A 21,255-nucleotide genomic window follows, 5' to 3' on the forward strand; every position below is an offset into this window, starting at 1 on the left:
ATATCATAACATCACCTCTCGGCTTATGACCTCCAGTGACTTTACATCTTCCCCTAAGAGGGGTAGGGAAAAGATGAGCTATATTTTTGCCAACTCTGTTTCTTTATTGATGCCTCATTCCTGAACACACTGCAATCTGGATTTTGCCTCAGCTACTAAAGCTTCTCCAAACATATCACTGACTTCTATTTACCAAATTATTGAACATTTTCTAGTTCTTCTTTTATCACACCTATATGCATGATATCACTCTCTTGAAACTCTTGTTACCTTGGTTTTCTCGACACCATCCTTTCCTGATTTTCCTTATCCCATTCCTTCAGTTTCCTTCCTGGTCTACCACCTATCTCTTTAATATCAATCCTACTCATGATTCTATCTTTAATCCACTTTTCTTAGACCCACTTTTCTTGTGTGTGCCTCAGAATTCAGACATTTCAACTTGGGTGACACACAGATATCTGACTCCCCCAAACTGAACATCTTCTCTAGATCTCTTACCTTTTCCCCATCTGCTGCTTCAGTTGGTAGCACCACTATCTGTCCAGTCTCCCAAGGTTACAACCTTAGAGCTGCCCTGTCTATTTTGGTAGCCACAGGTCATATGTGGCCATTTGAATTCAAATTAATTAGCTAAAATTAAATATAATTAAAAATTAATTTCCACAGTTGCACTAGCCACACTTCAAGTGCTCGATAGCCATGTGTGACTAATGGATACTGTTTTGCATGGCACCAATAGAGAGCATGCCCATCATCACAGAAAGTTCTGTTGGACAGCGCTACCTTAGAGTCTTACTTGATTCTTCTCTTTTTTACTTTCCAAGTTGCATGAGTCAGTAACAGTTATTAAATATTCCCTGTACTCGGTCCCTTCCTACTCTTGGAGTTTGTCAGCTCCACCTGCCTAAACTGCTGCAAAAGCTCCCAGCTGTCTCTACTAATTTGTAAAGGACACAAAAGTTAGCAAAGGTATTTTCTACTTGAGTCATAGTCTAGTGAAAGAGGACCTATTTTGAGTTGGTGAGATTATTTTTCTCATAAGAATCTCCATTTATGTAGCTGAAGCATACGTTGTCTTATTTAATAGTTTTTCTTAATTGAATAGACCTTTTTAAGAAGGTAGACTAAAATATTTTAAAAATGTAATAAGGGGCTCAAACAAGTTTAAGTATCTTAATTACTTTTTTAAAATAATTTTGACTTTTTAAAAATTTAAACATCATGAAATTTTACCACTAAAAATACTGATGCTGAACAAATGGGAAATTTGTTTCTGTGTTTAAATAATATGCATTTTAATCTTTATTACAAACAGTATTATTACAAACAAATGTGTATTGATCCCCTCCTTTGAACAAAGTAACACCCGCCACAGTAATGTAAATGCTTTACCAACAGTCTGAAGTTGTATAGGGGAAAAGACAGCCATTGGGAAGATATTTTAAGTCATTTGGGCTATCTTGTCAAAATTACCTGGAACTGTGCTTGACCAACTGTGTCAGTGTTCTTTCCTCTGCTTTACAAATCTAAAGAATTTCAGCATGCCATGTTAATCTTTTTAAAATGAGTTTTTGACTATACACTATTGCTTTATTGGATGTATTTTCAATGAAGGTAACATTTTATTTGAATTCTTATTTTAAGCTTCTAGGAGCCAATGGAAATGTAAACATCAATTCGAAACTTCGCTTGCAGCTGTATTACCCACCCACAAAGCCTCGATCCCAATCAAATGTCGTTGAGGTTTTTGAGTGGTGGTCAAAATGTCCAAGAAATCGTTATCCATCAACGTTGTATGTAACTGTAAGAGGATTAAAAGTTCCAGAATGTGTAAGTTAATAGCACATGCAAAAAATATATCTTCCATTGTTGAGATTAAATGGTGACATGTTTCTATTTCTAAAAAGATAAAGTCTTTAGAATTATTTTAATAGACTTCTGAAATAGAAAGGGACCTTCAAAGATTATATATTAAGCCTGTCATAGCTGATACTTAAAAGATACTTAAATGAATTTTAAGTACTAAGTATAGATTTCAGTTTTAGGAAAAAAATATTTTTTTAAAATAATACTGATCTTTAAAAATTAAAGATAAAAGAATGATTTAAAGTGGGAGTTGACAAATATTTTCCGTAAAGGACCAAACAGTAAATAGTTTAGGCTTTGCAGGCTATACAGTCTCTGTGGCAGCCACTCAACCTTGCCTTTGTAACGTGAAAGTAGCTACATAGACATATGTAGGTGATAACTAAACAAATGGGTTTGGATGTGTTCAAATAAAACTTTATTTACAAAAACATCATCAGGCTACATTTGGCCCAGACCATAGCTTGCAGACCCATGAATTACAGGAACATTTTTTTACAATATTATTCAAATAATCAGTAAGTAATATTTCTACTTCTGTTTTACATAGATTAAAATTATGAATATCTTAGCAAAGCATTTGTCCTAAAATGAGGTGAAACTTTTGCTTTTGTCTCATTGCTATAAGACATTTCAGGCCAGTTGCATATTCTGTAGTTGATATTATAAAATGTGACCATAGGGTTGGTTTCATTGGTTTGAGTGTAGTTAAACCTATTTTAAGAAATGGAGGATTTAAAAAACTTTAGATCTTTATGTTATCAGTTTCATGATCTTAAAGCCAGAGATACCATAGTACAATGTCAGAGCCATAATATAACATCTGGTAGGTATTGGTGAAGAGGCGGAAACAAAGGGACAGAGTTACTAAAACTATTTTATGAAACTATTGGAGTTCTGTTTTATTCCTTCCCACTTTTAAGGCTTTTGGGTTTAGGACTGTAATTTCAAGCAACCTTTATTTTATTTAGAATAGTGTACAAATAAAAGTAGAATTTTTTTTCTGGATTACATTTTGAAAACGCTTCCATATTATAATGTTTGTTTCAATATTTTAAAAACCATATATGCTAGAAAAGACAAAAAGATTAACATGATATATACATTTTCTCATTTTCTATACATATTTAGATAAAGCCATCTTACCGTTCTATGATGGCTCTTCAGGAAGAAAAGGGTAAACCATTGTATTGTGAACAACACCATGAGGCACGTTCAGTAGACACAGAACCTGGATTAGAAGATTCAAAGGAAGTGGTGAAGTGGAAACGACTGCCTGGGCAGGTGAAGTGGTGTCTGACACTGGATTCATTTAGATATTTACTCATTTACCTTAAAAACGCCAACAGCTCCTAGGGTAACTGGCTTCCTACTTAAAACTCTCAGATCATCCTTGTTTTTAACCATGATCTTGTCTTTCTATTAATTCATTTGGTAAATAATAATAGAGTGCCTATCATGTGCATAAAGGCCCTATCTTAAGTTCTTTAGTGACCTGGGGAGTTTTATTAGTTTGTCAGAGCTGCCATAAAAATATATCACAGACTGGGCCTCTTAAACACCAGAAATTTACTTTCTCATAATTCTGGAGGCTGGAAGTCCCAAGATTAAGGGTTGGCAGCATTGATTTACTCTGAGGACTTTGTCATTGGCTGGCAGATAGCTGCCATCTTGCTGCTTCTTCATGGTCTTTTCTCTGCGTGTGTGCATCACTGGTGTCTCTTCTTATTATCAGATTAGGGCTGTACCCTAGCAACCTCATTTTAACTTAATCAGCTCTTTAAAGACCTTATATCCAAATACTGTTACATTCTGAGGTACTGGGGTTAGGGTTTCAACATATGAATTTGGAGGGACACAATTCGGCCTGTAAATCCACAATTTATGGATTTGTGAACTTTTTTACAGCTCCTGGCTTCTTCCTGAGTCACATTTTGATAGAGATAGGTATATGTATATACCTTTACCACAAGTTGAGCTATATTTAAGCTTTTTCTAAAGTTCTCTTACTTGGTTAGCATATTTTGTAGTGGCAAGAAGCATTACTGATAAAGTTTTGCAAATCTCTTGTTTCCGTAAAGAGTGGAGTGGTTCATTTTATATACTCAGTATATACAAAGAATGACTATTTTCCTAGACCTTTTCACATGCTGTTTTGCATCATATCTGACTTCCTTTTTGAGGCTAATTTTACAGATACATCTTAAAATCAATTTTAAATACTTCAAACATAATAATATGGAGAGAATAATACTTAGACTGTGACCTTGGGGACCTTTCACGTCAATTGGGGACATGGGAAGCGGTTACAATGTCGTTCACTGTCAGGTATGCTGCAGAGAAGTCTTGAGGAAATATAGCTATAAAAATAGTTGTTTAGATCAGCAGTTCTCCAAGTGTGATTTGGGGACTGCTGGGAGTCCTGAGATACTTTCAAGGGGTCTGTTGAAGTCAGTCTATTTTCATAGTAAGATCATAATGATTCTAATGATTCCATAATGATTTAGTTTTTCTTTTTGACTTTCATTCTCTCACAAGTATACACTGGAGTTTTCCAGAGACTGAATGATACATGATATCACAGAGTGAATGCAGAAGCAGTTATGAAATTCCAGCTATCTTTTATTAAGCCAGATGTTAAAAAGATTTTCAAAAATATAGAACAATTCCATTTTATGTAGTTATTTTTCATAAAAAGAAATTATTTATATTAACATTTAATGGGTTTGCTCTGTTGTTTATTAAATGATTAACAAATATTTTAAAAATTTCTCCATTTTAATTTCTAATATAAATATCTGTTTATATAGCCACATAAACAAAAGCTTTTTGGAGTCCTCAAAATTTTTTAAGACTGTAAAGCACCCTGAAACTAAAACAGTTTGAGAATTGCAGATATGTAGAAGGTGATCTGGAGTGGTGGAAGAAGGGTTCATTGAACAGGTTGGTGGAGCTTGAGATGGACTTTAAAGCATGGCCAAGTTAGGAGTGGGTGAAGAGGACAGGGAGAAATATTTCCTATTGTGGCAATGTTGTAAATAAATGGGAAAGCACCTGTTGTATTCCTCAGGCACTCAAAACTTGGCTGGCTGGAAACCCAAGTTTGTATAAGAGGTAAAGTGGTGTGATAGATTAGGCCCACATTGTGGAGTGGCTCAAATGGTAGGTAGCCTAATATTTGATTGTGTGGGATTGAGAAATAATGGGAGGTTTCAGGTAGGGAGGAAGCATGATAACAATTGTATTTTAGGACAGATTAACACTGGCGATGGCAGGTAGATCTTGAGGTAGGATACATCAGAATGAGAGAAAGGTAGCCGTTGCAGTCATTGGTGTGTGAGGTGAGAAGGGTCCAACCTTGGGGTATTGGTGGCAAAAGTGAGAAGTAAGAGGTAAATACAAAAGGAACGACCTAGTGTGAGTTAGTGACTGACAAGGTCGTAAAGAAGGGGGAAGAGTTGAAAATGTTGAGGATCTTTATTGCTGTTATTAAACATTCATCAAGTGCCTCTTCTGAGTACAGTGTCAAACTCTGGGAATACAAAGAAAATGATGGTGCCGTTAGTATTTTGGCTTAAGTGATGAGGCACAGAGTTTTCCTTAACTACATCTCCTCCTCTAAGAGCAGCAGCAAGTGGTTATGAAACTTCCTAACTTTTCCTTCAATTTTTGTCCTCTTTTTATCCCCCTTTCCCTTTTCTATATCATCCCAATAGAGAATGGAGGGAAAATGGTGTCTGATACATTATTGGCACCTAATAAATGTCTGTTGAATTTTTCGCCTTTCTAGTAGCTGCTCACAATGCTGCCTCTTCATAATGCTGCTAAATCTTGATGCTACTTGTGAAAAACCTGGTACCAATCTAGAAAGCGGGCCCTTAAACCAATAGTCTTTGACTAGGCCCGTTAAGCTGGGCTTAACCCTCTGAATAATCCTTATTAGCTATATATAGTAATAATAATTACAGGTTTACTGTGATGAATATATAAAAAGACATTTGTAATAAAGTACCACATTCATGGCATATAGTAAGGGCCCAATGTATGTTCAGTTGAACTTTTTGAATAATAAGAAAGAAACACAGGAACTAAGGCTCACAAAAGTTGGAAAGAGAGAATTAGGACAAATAAAAGTAAGTAGTATTTTCTACAGCAGATAATAATGCACAGAAAGTTTTGGTTTCATCTGGTAATAAGGAATGAAACATAAAAATTATGAAGGAATTTTAATAAAATTAGCGAATGAGAAATCAATAGGTGATTGATTTACTTTGAAAATACATTTTGGAAGGCAGTACAAATAATGGTTATTTTAAGAGAGAAAAAAAAGAAAGAGAATGAATATTCATACATCATGGACTTCAGCTAGGCCTATATGGCATTTATAGAGTCAGAACAAGTTTATGGTTCAGCAAAAATCACTTATTAGCTGCTGTCATGAAATAAGGGTGTGACATACATTCATTTTTGTGGCTGTGTAAAAATAATGTGGTAGTGACAGCTTTAGAGTATCAGATATTGAAATTTTCTATTCATATTTTGGGTGAATAGTGCTAGTTAGGCATGGAGTATAAATTCACTTGATTTTCAGGAGAATTGAAACTGATTCTCTGCTTTGAAAGTAATTTACTATGGTTTTCCATCATTCCGCTTATTTGCTTTCCTCTTCCTCTGCCTCACAGTACAGGGACTTTTTAAAAAACCAGAAACTGCAACAGCTACAATAATGGAAGTTAACAGCTAGCTTTCATATTTTAATGTTTCTTCATCCGTATTGGTAAAATGTGTGTTTTTCAGGCTTGCCGTATCCCAAACAAGCACCTCTTCTCACTAAATGCAGGCGAGCGAGGATGTCTGGGTCTTGCTTTCTCCCACAATGGAAGAATACTAGCAGCAGCCTGTGCCAGCCGCGATGGGTATCCAGTTATTTGTGAGTAATAATCCTTCTGTTTAAGCGGATTGTAGTCTATACGGAGGATGTTTTTTGGGTTTTAAAATTCATTGAAATCTTAATTTGAGTCATCCACCAGTACGACTAAATTAAAATAGATTTCCTCAAGTAAAGTAACAATTCTTTTATAATAATTTTGCACTTTGCTATACAGTGTAGGTCCAGAAATAGAATGACAAGGATCAAATGAAGGATGATAAATTTATTTTTAAAACATTCAGGAGGTATTTTTTAAGCATTTTCTACTTTAAATATAGAAATTTTGCAACATGAAGGATTAATAAATCTCTTGACGAATTTTAATCCAATTTTAGTCAGTTGATAGTAGTGATAATTTGATTATGAAAGCCCTGAAATTTGTTATGTGCAACTAAGACCTGGCACAGCCAAATAAATAAGTATTTTTTAAGAAGAAAGAAAGAAAAACTTGAATTTAGATATACTTACTGCTTAAGTCTCAAAAAACAAAAGAAGAATCTTTGTCGTTGTTTTTTGATTATGGTGTGTCTACTAGGAATTCATTTAGCTTATAGGATGTGCAGATTGATGTTTTTCACAAGTTTGGGAAGTTTTTCATCTTTATTTCTTTGAATGTTCTTTCTACCCCTTTCTATTTCTTCTCTTCTTCTGGAACTCCCATCATTTCTATATTGGTACACTTGATGGCGTCCTACAGGTCTCTTGCACCTTTATTCATTTTCCTTCGTTTGTTTTTCTTTCTGCCCCTCTGACTGCATAATCTCAGTTGACCTGTCTTCAAGTTTACTGATTATTCTGGCAGTTCATATCTGCTGTTGAGCCCCTCTAGTGAATTGTTTATTTCAGTTATTGTACTTTTCAACTCTAGAATTTCTGCTGGGTCTTTTTTTATATTCTCTATTAATTGGTAAGAAATAATTCTCACACCTTTGTTCTTTAGATGTGGTTTTCTTTATATCTTTGAACATATTTATACAAGTGAATTTAAAGTCTTTATCTAGGAAACCAGTGTCATAGACAGTTTCTGTTGACTGCTTTTTTTCCTACGTGTGGCCATACTTTACTATTTTGGGTTTTTTTTAGGGGTGTGTCTCCCTAGAAAATTGCATATTTTAAATATTACAATGTGGCAACTCTGGAAATCAGACTCCCCTCTTTACCCCCCCTCCATCTGTCCACCTGGGATTTGTTGTTGTTGCTGTTTGTTTAGTAATGTTCCTGGACTAATTCTGTGGTCTTTATCCTTTGTCAGGTTTTACCCCTGGAGTCGTTGCTTGGTTAGCTTAGTGGTCCACTAATGGTTAGAGAGGGATTTTTAAATGCCTGAGTGAACGGGTCTCCCAGCCTGTGCCGAAGTGCCGTGTGTGTGTGTGTGTGTGTGTGTGTGTGTGTGTGTGTGTGTGTGTGTGTGTTGGAATATGTTTTCAATTCTAAAATAGGGAGTTGACAACTTTGCCTTAGCCTTTACTTACTGTGTGCACAGTCCTCAGGGCCGTCACAGTAAGAGACAAGGCCTTTCAGGTCTTTCTTGCACAAGTATGTACACAGCCTTTCATGTGTATGTGTCCTTCTAGATTCCCCAGAATATATTGGAGCTTTTCAAAGTCCCCTATGGACATCTCATTCCTAGTTTTTCCTTTTGAATTTCTTGGTCAGCCTCTTCTTAGGTGCACCTGGTATCACTGTGTCAGATAGCCACACCACTGATTATTTCATGCACCCTAGAGTTACAGCTCTTCACACAGATCATGCTCAGAGCCAGCTCAGATAAAGCCAAGCCCTGAGAATGGAGCCTTTCCGGGAGCTGCCAAGCTGTCCAGCAGTGATAAACCTTGGAGATGGGGCTTTGGAGATCTTCAGGCCTCTTCTGCCCCATCCCATAGCTGCTAGGCTGCTGGTTTTCTTCGTAGTTTCAAGGCTGTTGGTTTTTAAGTCTACTTTGGAGCTTAAGAGAGGGGAATGGGAACAGGACAAGTTAAAACACTACAGAGCTCAGTGTTCTTACCAAGATTCAGCTGTTTTCTTTAATAAATGCTCCTCAGATTTTTGCAAGCCTTTCATTTCCAGAGTTCTGAAAAAGTTAATTTTGACAATTTTTGCCAGTGTTCTCGTTGTTTTTATGGGGAAGCAGATTTTCCAAGGTCCTTATTTTGCTATTACAGAAGTTCTTGTGTACTGCTTGATATTTTAAAGAGCAGTTGGTTTTACCACTAGGTGGAAGTAGAGACTTGGAAAGTATTTTCTGTGTTAAGTTGTTATCTTAGATTTTACTGTATATGTATGTAACATAGCCATAATACAATGCCTTGTTTATCAGATTAAATCTCTGTTCATTCTCTCACAGTAGTGTCTATCATTTTTAGTGTTAGAATTTTTTTCTCACAATAGCACAGTTTAAATTTCTCATTGATTCAAATAGTTAAATTTTGGTTGGAATTTGATTGATTTTCAGATAAAATAATACCTTATTCATGAAAGACCAAATTACAGAATCTTTGAAGTGAATTGCAATTTAAAAGTTATTTGAGGGACTTCCCTGGTGGTCCAGTGGGTAAGACTCCACACTCCGAATGCAGGGGACCTGGGCTCGATCCCTGGTGGGGGAACTAGATCCCGCATGCATGCTACAACTAAGAGTTCGCATGCCGCAGCTAAGACCCAGCACAGCCTAAATAAATAAATAGTTTTTTAAAGTTATTAATAAATTGATTATCAAAGATTATTAGGATTGCTTTGAAGAGATAAGAATAATTGTTAATTGTAGCCCATTATAAAATTTTAGGTATTTAAATTCTTGTGTCTAAAGCAAGTGAAAACTTACTTTTAAGTAGATTTTGACATTTTTTAATACTGAAAATGTCTTCGGTGATAATATTCTTATAGACAGTGCTTACCTGATATACAAATTATTATAAATTATGAATTTTTAAGTTATTCGGTTAAGAATCCTCTGTCTGGAAGCGTACTAATTTTTGAATATTTTCATTAGTATATGAAATTCCTTCTGGACGTTTCATGAGAGAATTGTGTGGCCACCTCAATATCATTTATGATCTTTGCTGGTCAGAAGATGATCGCTATATCCTTACTGCATCATCTGATGGCACTGCCAGGTTAGTATACTTGAGAAGTACTTGCTGTGTTTGCTGCTTGCCCTCAAAGACAGCAGAGAGACTATAAAGTGATATAACTACTCTTATGCTTCAGTTATGTTTTGCTTATCAAGGAACCGTCACACACATGCATCATACAGACTCACTGATTAAATAAGAAGTAATGAAAACGTTTTTCCTAAAGACATTCTGTTAAATATATTTCGTTTATGTAATATATAATGTTTCACTGTCTTTAAATGATCATTTTGTACACTCTTTGATTAATATTTTGAGATGAAGTTCTTAAACAACTGAGATTTTTCCTGGAATATAAACTCTTGATGGCAGGGATTCTGTCTCCACTGTTAGCTGGATGCAGAGGCCAGGACATGGTGCGGCTCAATGCACAGTGTAGGGTCAGTAAATGAATACGCACCTTATGTTTCAAGAGCTTAATAGATTGTCAACTATTTGCATTTTTCAAAATGTCAGTTTGAAAATAATTTAGCCCCTTCCAATTTAATAAGTATCACAATAAAATATTTTAAAAGTTACTTTTTTAATCTGTTACATTTATTTCCTACCTCTGTTGTCTCTTCAGTATCTTTCTCTATTTATTTTTTCCTCTCATCTTAGAAGTATGTTCAAATCTCCTTATCTTAAGGAAATCTTTTTCTAAACTCCTCCTGCCTTTCAGGCTACCACATTATTTTTCTTTCTACCCCATCAAGAAGCATTCTACACACACTGTCTTTACTTTCCCCCAGTTAGTCTGGCTTTCACTTCCACCATGCTGTATAAACTTTCTTTGAGAGATCTGCAGTTTCTTACTAATTTTCGGATCCACTGGCTAGCTTTTGTCCTTACCCTGTTTGCCTTCACTGCAATAGTTCATTATTGAGCAGTCTTGAAATATTTACAAGTCATGGTTTTCATTGACAACCTCTTCTGTTTTCTTTTTATCACTCTGACCAATTCTCATTCTCCTGTTCCTTTTCTTCTGCCTGTTCTCTGTAAATGCTTATCCCCAAGATCCTTTATTCGATGTCTTCTGTGGTTTGGTGTGCTTATCCTGGTCTCTCTCATCTCCTTGGCTTTGAATCTCACTCATATGCTAATGACTTCGAGCTCCTTTTCTTTTTCCAAATTCATCTTTGTATTACACACTTCTGTCTGGATTGCCCAATGGCACCTCAAGTCCGTAACGGAAATCACCAAATTTTGTTTTCCTTTTTTAGCCCTCATATAGTTTTTAATGGCATCCTTATCCACCCTGTCTCCCAAGCTGGGAACTCAGAGTAATACTCGTGTTTCTTTTCTACATACAGGTAGTTCTAAAGTATATTAATTCTGCCTCCTAAAAGTCTCACATTCTGTCACATTCTTTCTATCCTCACTGCTGTTGCCTTAATTCAAGTCCTTGTTATCTTTTGCTTAAACTGTTGCTGCTAAGCTTTCCCAGTGTTCACCCTCTAGCTCCTCCATCCCTGCTATGCTAAAATTCTTTCCAAAACCATCTTTCATAATGTCTTGACTTTAAAAATCTTTGCGCTTTGGAAAATATTCCAGTTCCTTAGCATGGCATGACAGGCATGACCCTCATTGACCTTCTATAGTCCCTTGTGCACATCCCATGTACCCTCCGCCTCACCCACACAATCTTTTCAAATACCTTTAGCATCTTATCTTCTTTGGCATCTCCAAGTTACCTGTCGACTCTTCCTATGCTGACATGCCCTTCTCCCCTTCCTGCCCAACTCATTCACTCAACACACATCTAAATGCCTTTTGTAAGCCAGGGTGGGCTCATAGTCATCATTTAAAACCCAGCTCAGATTTTACCATTTCTTGAAGTCAACTTGGGTTTCCTCGCACAGCATATATTGTAGTAAAGGATCTTTTTTTCTTTATGTAGCTTGGAAGTTGATACTAATTTAGGACTCTTTACATCCTAAAAATATTGTGTGAAGGATTAACTGAGTGAAGAGAGAAACATTGTGGCTAGAACGAAAAAGACAGTGGGGTTTTTGAAATAGGTGAAGAATACTTACACTGAATGAGCTAAAGTCAAAAGGAAGAGAACCAGAGTTGCTAATGCTCAGAAGTGGCAGGAGGTCGGGTTTCTGCCCAGGTCTTCTGTTATCCCCTGGGGTCACCGTCACCTGTTATTGTTAGTGTCTCCTGAGTAACTGTTTTCCATTGGTTAGCTCTCTGCTAGATGGGCTTAATCTAAATCTCCGTCTTTAGTTATCTTCAGTATAACTTGAGAACACTACAGGTCAGCAGCTCCTAATATAATCAGAAAGACTTGTCCATGTGTAATGGATCCCAAATAGACCCATAAGGCCCCACTCTGCCCTCTCTTCACACATACTGTGTTAACTTCGGAATTTTTTTTTCTTTCCTAATTCTGATAATTTGTGTGTGTGTTCATCTGGTCTTTACAGATTTGTGTATCACTGTTCTTCTCTGTCTACGGTCAATCTGATTTTTTTTCACAAACCCATTAATACATTTCTTTTGATCTTGGATTCTACCATTGCTTGGGTGATGAAAGCCATCATTGATACCAATTCCGCTTTTATGTAAAAAGTTTTTTATTTTAAAATACTGTGTCTGTTCTAATTATATTGAGCTGTTTTTAAGGTACAGTTGCTTCATTTCTTCTTGTTATATAGTATTTCAGATAATGCTGCTAAGATTTATTAGCAGGCCACTGAAGTTTTTATCTTTTAGCATTCTCCTTAATATTTCCTCCAAATTAGTGATTTTGTTCTTTCTATAAGTACTATATTTCATGTTACATATGTTCATTGAAAGTAATATTGTGGTAAAAATGTTTATGCAGTGACACACATGCTTTACTTTTACTTGAAAACATGTTCTTTCACTTCCTTCATTTATTAGTTTGGATTCTTAGTAATTAAAGATCATATCCTGTATTTCAAGCAGCTGCTGAGAAAACTTATAGAATGTTATTCTTGAATAGCAACTGTATTTTTTTTATAGATAATTTTGAAAAGGACTTAATTTGCTTCAGGTCTTAGACTGTAATTAAAAGGGTGAACTATAAATCCCCATATTAAAAAATTAATAAATTCTTCTAATTCTGATAACTTAAATTTTTAAAAATCGAGTGCTTCACACTCATAAAGCACCTGTTTGTTCCTAGATTTTGCCTATTTTTGCATATTGACTTGCAGAGTATCTAACATGATAGTTTAACTCTTAGAGTTTACTCTTGTCAAGACTGTAGCAAGGGCTTCCCTGGTGGCGCAGTGGTTGAGAATCTGCCTGCCAATGCAGGGGACACGGGTTTGAGCCCTGGTCTGGGAAGATCCCATATGCCGCGGAGCAACTAAGCCCGTGAGCCACAATTACTGAGCCTGCGTGTCTGGAGCCTGTGCTCCGCAACAAGAGAGGCCACGACAGTGAGACGCCCACGCACCGCGATGAAGAGTGGCCCCCGCTTGCCGCAACTGGAGAAAGCCCTCACACAGAAACAAAGACCCAACACAGCCATAAATAAATAAATAAATAAATAAAAATTAAAAAAAAAAAAAAGACTGTAGCAATAACAATATTAATTTCTTTTAAATCACCTATTGTATAAAGGAAGAGATAACAAGAGTATTAAACATAAAGTGAGTGCTCAATGTTAGCCTGTTTTCTATAAAATATTGTAATGATTTTAATGTTATTTTAAGTATTTATATAGTAATTTCAACGTGCCTTCTAAGTCTTTGAGATCTTTTTTTTTTTTTTTAATTATTATTTATTTATTTATGGCTGCATTGGGTCTTCGTTGCTGTGCACGGGCTTTCTCTAGTTGCGGCGAGCAGGGGCTACTCTTCATTGCGGTGCTCGGGCTTCTCATTGCAGTGGCTTCTCTTGCTGAGGAGCATGGGCTCTAGGCACGTGGGCTTCAGTAGTTGTGGCGCACGGGCTTAGTTGCTCCATGGCATGTGGGATCTTCCCGGACCAGGGCTCGAACCTGTTTCCCCTGCACTGGCAGGCGGATTCTTAACCACTGTGCCACCAGGGAAGCCCAGTCTTTGAGATCTTTATGTTCATTATCTATGCTTTGAAATTACAAATATAAAGTTAATAGAGTACCCTATTCTCTAAACCCTCAACTGTAAGCACTTTGGAAAAATGATATACACAGCCGAAATGGGAAATCATTGAAATTTCTCCCTCTATTTTATTTTTCACTTATATTGTATTAAATGCAGTATTTTACCAACTATTCAATGTGTTTACTCAATGCCAAAAATACGTAGGTTTAAAAAGTACAGATATATACAAGTACAGTTTTTCATTTTACAGTATAGATTACAATTAGTAGAGGAATTAACCATTATGCTTGAAAATAACTATAAGAAATAGCTTTGTCAAACTGAAAGAACTCTGGCTATCAAATAATGTCATCACATTATTTTTATTGTTATAAAATTTACCATTGGTTGTTGTCACTTGCTTACTTTTATAAAGTCCATTACCCATATTGGTTCTTAGAGAAATGTCTGCCTTTCCGAAGCAATATGTAACTTTTTTATCCTTTTCCAGGATATGGAAAAATGAAATAAACAATACAAATACTTTCAGAGTTTTACCTCATCCTTCTTTTGTTTACACGGCTAAATTCCACCCAGCTGTAAAAGAGCTGGTGGTTACAGGATGCTATGATTCTGTGATACGTATATGGAAAGTTGATATGAGAGAGGATCCTGCCATATTAATCCGACAATTTGACACTCACAAAAGTTTCGTCAACTCTCTCTGTTTTGATATTGAAGGTATGTCCAAGAATATATTCCAGTTGAAGGCTAGTTACATGAAGAATTTTAAAAAATTTTCTGTTTCACTAGGATAATAATTATTTAAGCTTGAGAGTGACTTTATGTATCAGATAAAATTAAATATGTTTGTGCATATTTAGATTTATGCATATTTTGCAGATCATATGATAGACCTTGGCATAAATTTGGCACTGAGGGAATTGTTAGTTAATTTTGAAGTCAATAAATTTCTGAACATTTTGATTCAACTAATCTTTGCTGTAACAACCAGTCCTGTTCGAAATTGCAAAATATATTTCATTGGATTGATGATTATTCCCTAGTAGGTTTTTTAAAGGGCCGTTTTATGTAAAGGGTAAAAATGAGGAAGATGGGGGGGAAATCCCAGAGGAATATTGAAAATATATATTTTAAATGTAGCAACAGGATTTTTTTTTTAAGTACAGAAACATATAGAAAGGAGATTTGCAATTATTTAAAGGTTTAATCTTAGAATATGAGTATTATGGATAGTGTTTTAAGGACATAAAATATAGATTATTTTGTCAGCTGAAAGAATAAAGAAATTCATTATTAAATAGTCACCTTTTCTATTATTTCAGACACTAGTTGGGTATAGCTATAATTAATTAGTATGGGATCAAGATCAAAATGATAATACTGCTAATGTACTCAGTTCAACCATAAAGATGTTTATAAGTAGGAACCCATTCAGGAAAGGTCAACCAAGGATAGGAAGGCGTCTGAAAATTCTGTCATAATAGAAGTAGCTCAGATTATAAAAGAGAGATGAAGAATTTCTTCAAATATTTGGTTAAGATGTGAAGAAAAGAGAAGTCCTTCTACGTTGCTCTGTAGGTAGAAGTAGGGCCAAAGCTGCAGGAAATAGATTTTCTTTGCTCAGAATTAGAAAGAACATTCTAATATATAGAGCATTTCATCAGTTGAATAAGCTACTTTTGTGTAAAATATTACATTCACAGTTGCTGAACAACCATCTGTTCATAATGGTTTGTAAGATATTCCTGACGGGTTATGAAGTTGAAGATGATCTCTGAGGTCCCATTCAACCGTAAGATGGTTTGACTCTAAGAAATGATACTGAACTGAAGCACCTGTTATTTATTATTTTATTCATTCCCTGGTCATTTATTGAGTTCCTACCAGGTCTCAGGCATTATGCTAACAGTATATATTAGAGTATAGGTGTTTTTCCAGGAATATAAAATAGATTATATAGGTTAATAAAGGTGAGCAATACAGATCATATTGGATATTTCAAATAATTTGTTTAGCTTTGGAATTTGAGCCACGTACACATAAACTGAGGTGCTCATTTCTTTTTGTATTCAAATTCAGGTAGGTGACAAAGGGAAATATATCATCAAAAATAATTCAAACGGGTGAAGAATTCATTTAAAGATAATTGGGATCTGATTGTTTGCCGTTTGGACTTTTTTAAAACTGTAATGCCTTTTAATAGCCCTTCAATTCTTTGTTTTATTGGGATGTGTTTTCCCAATTTCATAATGTTTGTTTCAAACTCTGTGTGACATTTATATGTAAGTAATTTTATTTTTTTAAATAGGTAATCACATGTATTCAGGAGACTGCACAGGGGTGATTGTTGTTTGGAATACGTATGTCAAAGCTAATGATGTGCAACACTCAGTGCGTCACTGGAGTGTAAATAAGGTATAGAGCCATTTCATATTTGGGGATTTAATTAAAGAAATGGGGAAAAAAAATTGAACCACATGACTTGAAGATGTCAGGACAGATTCACTTTGTTATAAAGCAGAAACTAACACACCATTGTAAAGCAATTATACTCCAATAAAGATGTTAAAAAAAAAAAAAGAAAAAAAAAGATGTCAGGACATTCCGTTCATTCTTTTCAAAGAAATTAAGGTTTTCTCAGTCCCTGAGAAGTCAATTATCATGTCTTTCTGATGGCTAATTGATAATATAGTGACGTAGTGAAATTTTCTTCATTTTGGCCAGGCTTTTGTTTCTTTTTTTTTGAGCCCTAATTTGCCCTATGGTATTCAAGGATCCATTACTGAAGTTTATGCAAAATGAGGTATATGTTATATCACCATCTATACATAATAACTTACATTTTCTGCTATTCAGATTCTTTTCTTCTTGGTCTCATAACATCACTAAAAACACTGTGTTCAAGGTTTTGTTAACAGTGCTATCCCTCAAAATTATGTGATCAAGATTATATAAATATGAGAGGGCTTATCATTTAATCACAGTAATTGTTTCATTTGAAATATACTAAATTGACAGAAACAAATGAATGATCTCATTTTTGAAGCAGAGTGTTTTAAAGATGGCTTGTATACCAAGCAACTTTGTTGGTGCATATTTAGTATGTTTAAGTTAAAAATACAAAATGAATCATTCAACCTGAGTTGTTTTTATAAATATTGATATAGTTTTTGTCTTACATGCTATACCTGTGTTCTTCAGAGTTGTTCTTCTTCATAATAGATTATAATTGTCCCTGTTTGAAAAAAAGACATTCTACATGAAAAAGAATTTCCAGGAACTTTAGTTAAATCTGTTGAGGCTGTCAGACCTGTTTAAAAACCAGTCTATTCTATTTTTAGTCATTCTCATCTAGTCTGTCAGATTAATGAATGATGGCTTGGGATTCATGTTGTAGCCTAATTTCACACACTTTGAAAAGAACTTTCTAATTACTTACATATTGATACCTAGAGGATTGGCAAGGCTCCAAAGGCACCATTTCTAATCATTTGAGTCTACAATGCAGAGCGTATTATTTGTATTAAAAATCATGTATTTCTTTACCTCAATATAGTAACCAAAAGGCAAATATACCTTGGAAATCTGCCTCCTGGTGGTTACTTGAGACAGTCGAAAATAGAAAGTTAGGAAATGAGCTGGGATGTCTTTTTAGTAGCTTATGTCCTAGGACAGATGGGAGACTGCGATTTCTTACTTGGTTCTCTTCAACCAGCAGTGGGGGGAGGGGTGCTGGGTTATACACATCTGTCCCTGAAGATGAGGTGCCCATGTGCTATTGCACACAGTCCTTGGTATAGGGCATGGTCTTTAGAACTAGGGCTTGAGCATGAATATGATAAAAATATGAAGGAACTCGTTAACAGATACTACGAACACTGAATCTACCAGCAGCTTTCTCAAACCTGTACCTAACACTTAACTTGTTATGCAGCCCTGGTTTTGATTTTGCACATTTGCATCTATGTAAGTGTTGCTCCAATCGCTCACACCTTCAGCAGTGCATTTCCACCTCCAAATTGTTGTAGTTGGGCTCAGTAAAATCCCCATCTGTGGTATCAGTATTTGACTTTATTCTGTAACTTGTAAAAAGCTGACAGCAGGTTTTAGCACCAAATAGCAGTAGGAGGGGCTCAGCTGCTGATACTAGGATTGTAGCAGTTTGTACCCCACCTCAGCTGGTGCAAACCCACCTCTGAAGAGGAGACCCTCTAAGAGAAGCGAGCAAGAATAAGGGGTCCTCGAGGGAGAAGAAGGCTAATTCAGAATTCTGCCTACAGGTTAAAGCAGACCCTCTCTTGACTCTTTAGACTTTAGTTTAAGCAGTTTTGCATTTGCAATTTTTGTCTTTCTCCTGGTAATCGAAACAAGAACCTTTGGAAATTGTCCTTATACACGGCTTGTTCAGGCAGATTCTCTTTCAGTGTTTGTGTCTTTCTTGACATCATTAATCAGGTCTACTTATAGTCTTCTTCTATAAGTAGAAGATTTAGCTGCCTTAAGTATCCAAAAAAAAAAAAATTACAAGCTAAACTAAATTATTTCAGAATAAGATGCTGATAATTTACCTTTTTTAGGACAAGTGGAAGTAGATGTATGAAGAAATAATCTGAGACTGAAATAGAACTTGAGAGCTAATTCTATACTTAATTTTGAATTTATAAAAATTGGAAAGTTTCTTATCTGATGATAAACAGACAGTGTAGTGTTAGAAGATGTGTTTGTAGAAAGTGCTTCTTGTTTGGGAATATACTACAAAAACACTAATTAAATATGGTGTTACATAACAACCAAAAAATACATTTTAGCAGCTTTATTTTCATCCTTAACCTGAAGTTACTTGGAATAATTTTGCTAACAATTTTAAAACATCCTGTATTGTGCAATTGGAAATGACATCTTAAAATTAAATTTGTACACTTAAAAGGGCTTAACTTTAGACAAATTTTACAGTGGTAATATTTTATTATCTTTTTTAAAATCATTTTAGGAGATTAAAGAGAGTGAGTTTAAGGGGATTCCAATAAGTTACTTGGAGGTTCATCCCAATGGAAAACGTTTGTTAATTCATACCAAAGACAGTACTTTGAGAATTATGGATCTCCGAATGTAAGTATATTTCAGTATTTGCAGGTTAAGTGCTCATAGAATAAGTAATGATTTAATTCGTATTTATAAAGTGCAGCTGTGGTTCTCAACTAGAGAATTTTGTCCCTCAGGGGACCTCTGGCAGTGTCTAGAAACACTTTTGAATGTTTATTCCAGTATCTGGTAGATAGAGACCAGAGATATCACTAAGCATCCTGCAGTGCATGAGACAGGCCTCTGCAACAATTATCTGACCCAAAATATGAATAGTTCTTAGGCTGAGATGTAGTCTATTGTTTTTTATTTTCACAATAAAAAAAAAAGAAACTTCTGCCATCGAATATTTTTTATTTCTGTGATATTGGTTTAACATAGTATTATGATCTACTATCATGCCTGAATGAGAGGGCTTTTGATTCATACATCCTTGTTTTTCTTTTTTGTTTTATTTCTAAAAGAGGCAAATGAAAAGAGATACTCTTAATGTAAAAGGCAGAAGCAGAGTTCTAGGAAAACCAGCATGGACTTCTGGTGTGCTTTGGTTTTGACGTTAGAAGTTCCTGTAAAACAAATGAGAGAAAGCTATTTTATTAAATTTCATTATTGTATTTAGAAAGGCAAATGTGGTAATCTAGATTAGTTTATTCTGCAATTATCACTTTAGGGCTAACCATTAAGCCCTTCAGTATTTATGTAGAACTGTTTGAGACACTGGCATGGGTGCTGTAGGAGAATGATAAGCAGAATTTGTTCATCAGGAATTTATAATCTAGTTGTACTACCTCCAAAATAACATATGAAACACTTAGGCTACATTGTGAGATCTTCAAGGACTGTAATCTGCTTATTCTTTTTTTCTATACATCGTACCCACGTCATACCTAACAGATAGCAAGTACTCAATAAGTATTTTTAATGAATATAAATACATAATAAAAGGATTGTATTTTTCATGGCAACGGTAAAGCTGATAGCTATAATATAGTCTTCTGTTAAAGTCTCTGTGGCAAGACTGGTCTTTGAGCTCAATCTTGAAGGATGGGTAGAATTTAGACAAGATGGCAGTGTCCTCACTAGGGTGGAAAACATGAAAAGCCTGGAATAAAGTTTGGAGGTAGAATAATAGAAGCTGTATTCAGGGCAGAGTGAGTTAGTCTGTATGAGCATGGGTTTCTTGCTAAGGAATGCTGAGAGAGAATCCAATAGAAATTAGAGCCAGACTTTAGAAGACCAGGCCTGCAGAGTTTGGTTGTTCTCTTTTTAAGCAGTATAGTATTCAGCCTATGACCATGCTTGGGCTCTAGAGGAAAACTGCTTGCAGTCAGATACTGCCTGTTCCACCCCTTACTAGCTGATTAATCTCCCTGTGTCTCTCTTTCCTCATCACTCAAATGGAAGAAATAATATACCATCCTCATAAGTGTTTTGTGAGGAATAAACTAGTTTATACATGTAAAGTACTTAAAACATTAACAGACATAGCAGAAGTGTTTGACCCAGTAACCTTAGGTTTAGTTATTTATGTTAAGAAAATAATCATGAGGCAGTGCAAAAAATATATATATACACAGGGTTGTTCACAGAAATCATATTCATGGTAGGGGAAAGCTGGAAACATCCTAAGTGTTATCCAACAATAGAAAATTTCTTAGATACATTTAGACGATATAATATATGCCTATTAAAATGATAATGCGTAATCTTTATTTTCTGACATGATGGCCATTATTCATGATTCATTGTTGACTGAAAAAAGCAGATAACAGAGCAGTATATGTAATATCTTCTCTGTAATCCAGGGACGATACTAGTACCTACCTGGCGCATAATAAGCACTAAAACAGTGTTAGCTATTATTATTCGTAAGTTAAAAAGCCTGGAAGGTTATATACCATATTTAATAGATGATTCAATAATGTTTTGTCTAATACTTCTGTAACAATCAAGTATTCATTGTTTGATTTTAAACATTTATCACATGGAGAAAATATAAGAATATAAAAATTCTGTTCAGTTTTTAGTAAACAATTCAAATGCTACTTCCAAAGTAGTCTTTTGCTCCATAGCTAGAAATCATCTCTCTTATCCAAATCTGAAAAGTACTCTTTCTGTTCTTCTTTTGTGGCACTTTCTACATCCACTTTCTATTTTACTTTAATGCATTTCTTCTCTCTCCTGCTAAATGATAAGC

At 35.2% G+C, this 21,255-nt stretch overlaps 1 protein-coding gene across 25 annotated transcripts in view; it reads left to right on the forward strand.

The window, feature by feature from the left end:
- The window catches only part of AHI1 (Abelson helper integration site 1), a 224,297-nt gene that overhangs the window by 41,429 nt on the left and 161,613 nt on the right, over nucleotides 1-21,255 (forward strand). For all 25 annotated transcript variants that reach the window (XR_014267260.1, XR_014267261.1, XR_014267262.1 and 22 more), the window contains 7 exons: nucleotides 1,648-1,833; nucleotides 3,001-3,153; nucleotides 6,667-6,799; nucleotides 9,789-9,912; nucleotides 14,464-14,693; nucleotides 16,285-16,391; nucleotides 18,967-19,085. Coding sequence is in view for 16 of the 25 variants with exons in the window: in XM_082474460.1 (XP_082330586.1) it covers nucleotides 1,648-1,833; nucleotides 3,001-3,153; nucleotides 6,667-6,799; nucleotides 9,789-9,912; nucleotides 14,464-14,693; nucleotides 16,285-16,391; nucleotides 18,967-19,085 (1,052 nt within the window). In the remaining 9 variants the exon portion in view is untranslated. The remainder of the gene's footprint in view (nucleotides 1-1,647; nucleotides 1,834-3,000; nucleotides 3,154-6,666; nucleotides 6,800-9,788; nucleotides 9,913-14,463; nucleotides 14,694-16,284; nucleotides 16,392-18,966; nucleotides 19,086-21,255) is intronic.

The sequence above is a fragment of the Balaenoptera physalus genome (genome assembly GCF_965194825.1).
Source record: "Balaenoptera physalus genome assembly, chromosome: 9".
Classification (NCBI taxonomy): Eukaryota; Metazoa; Chordata; class Mammalia; order Artiodactyla; family Balaenopteridae; genus Balaenoptera; species Balaenoptera physalus.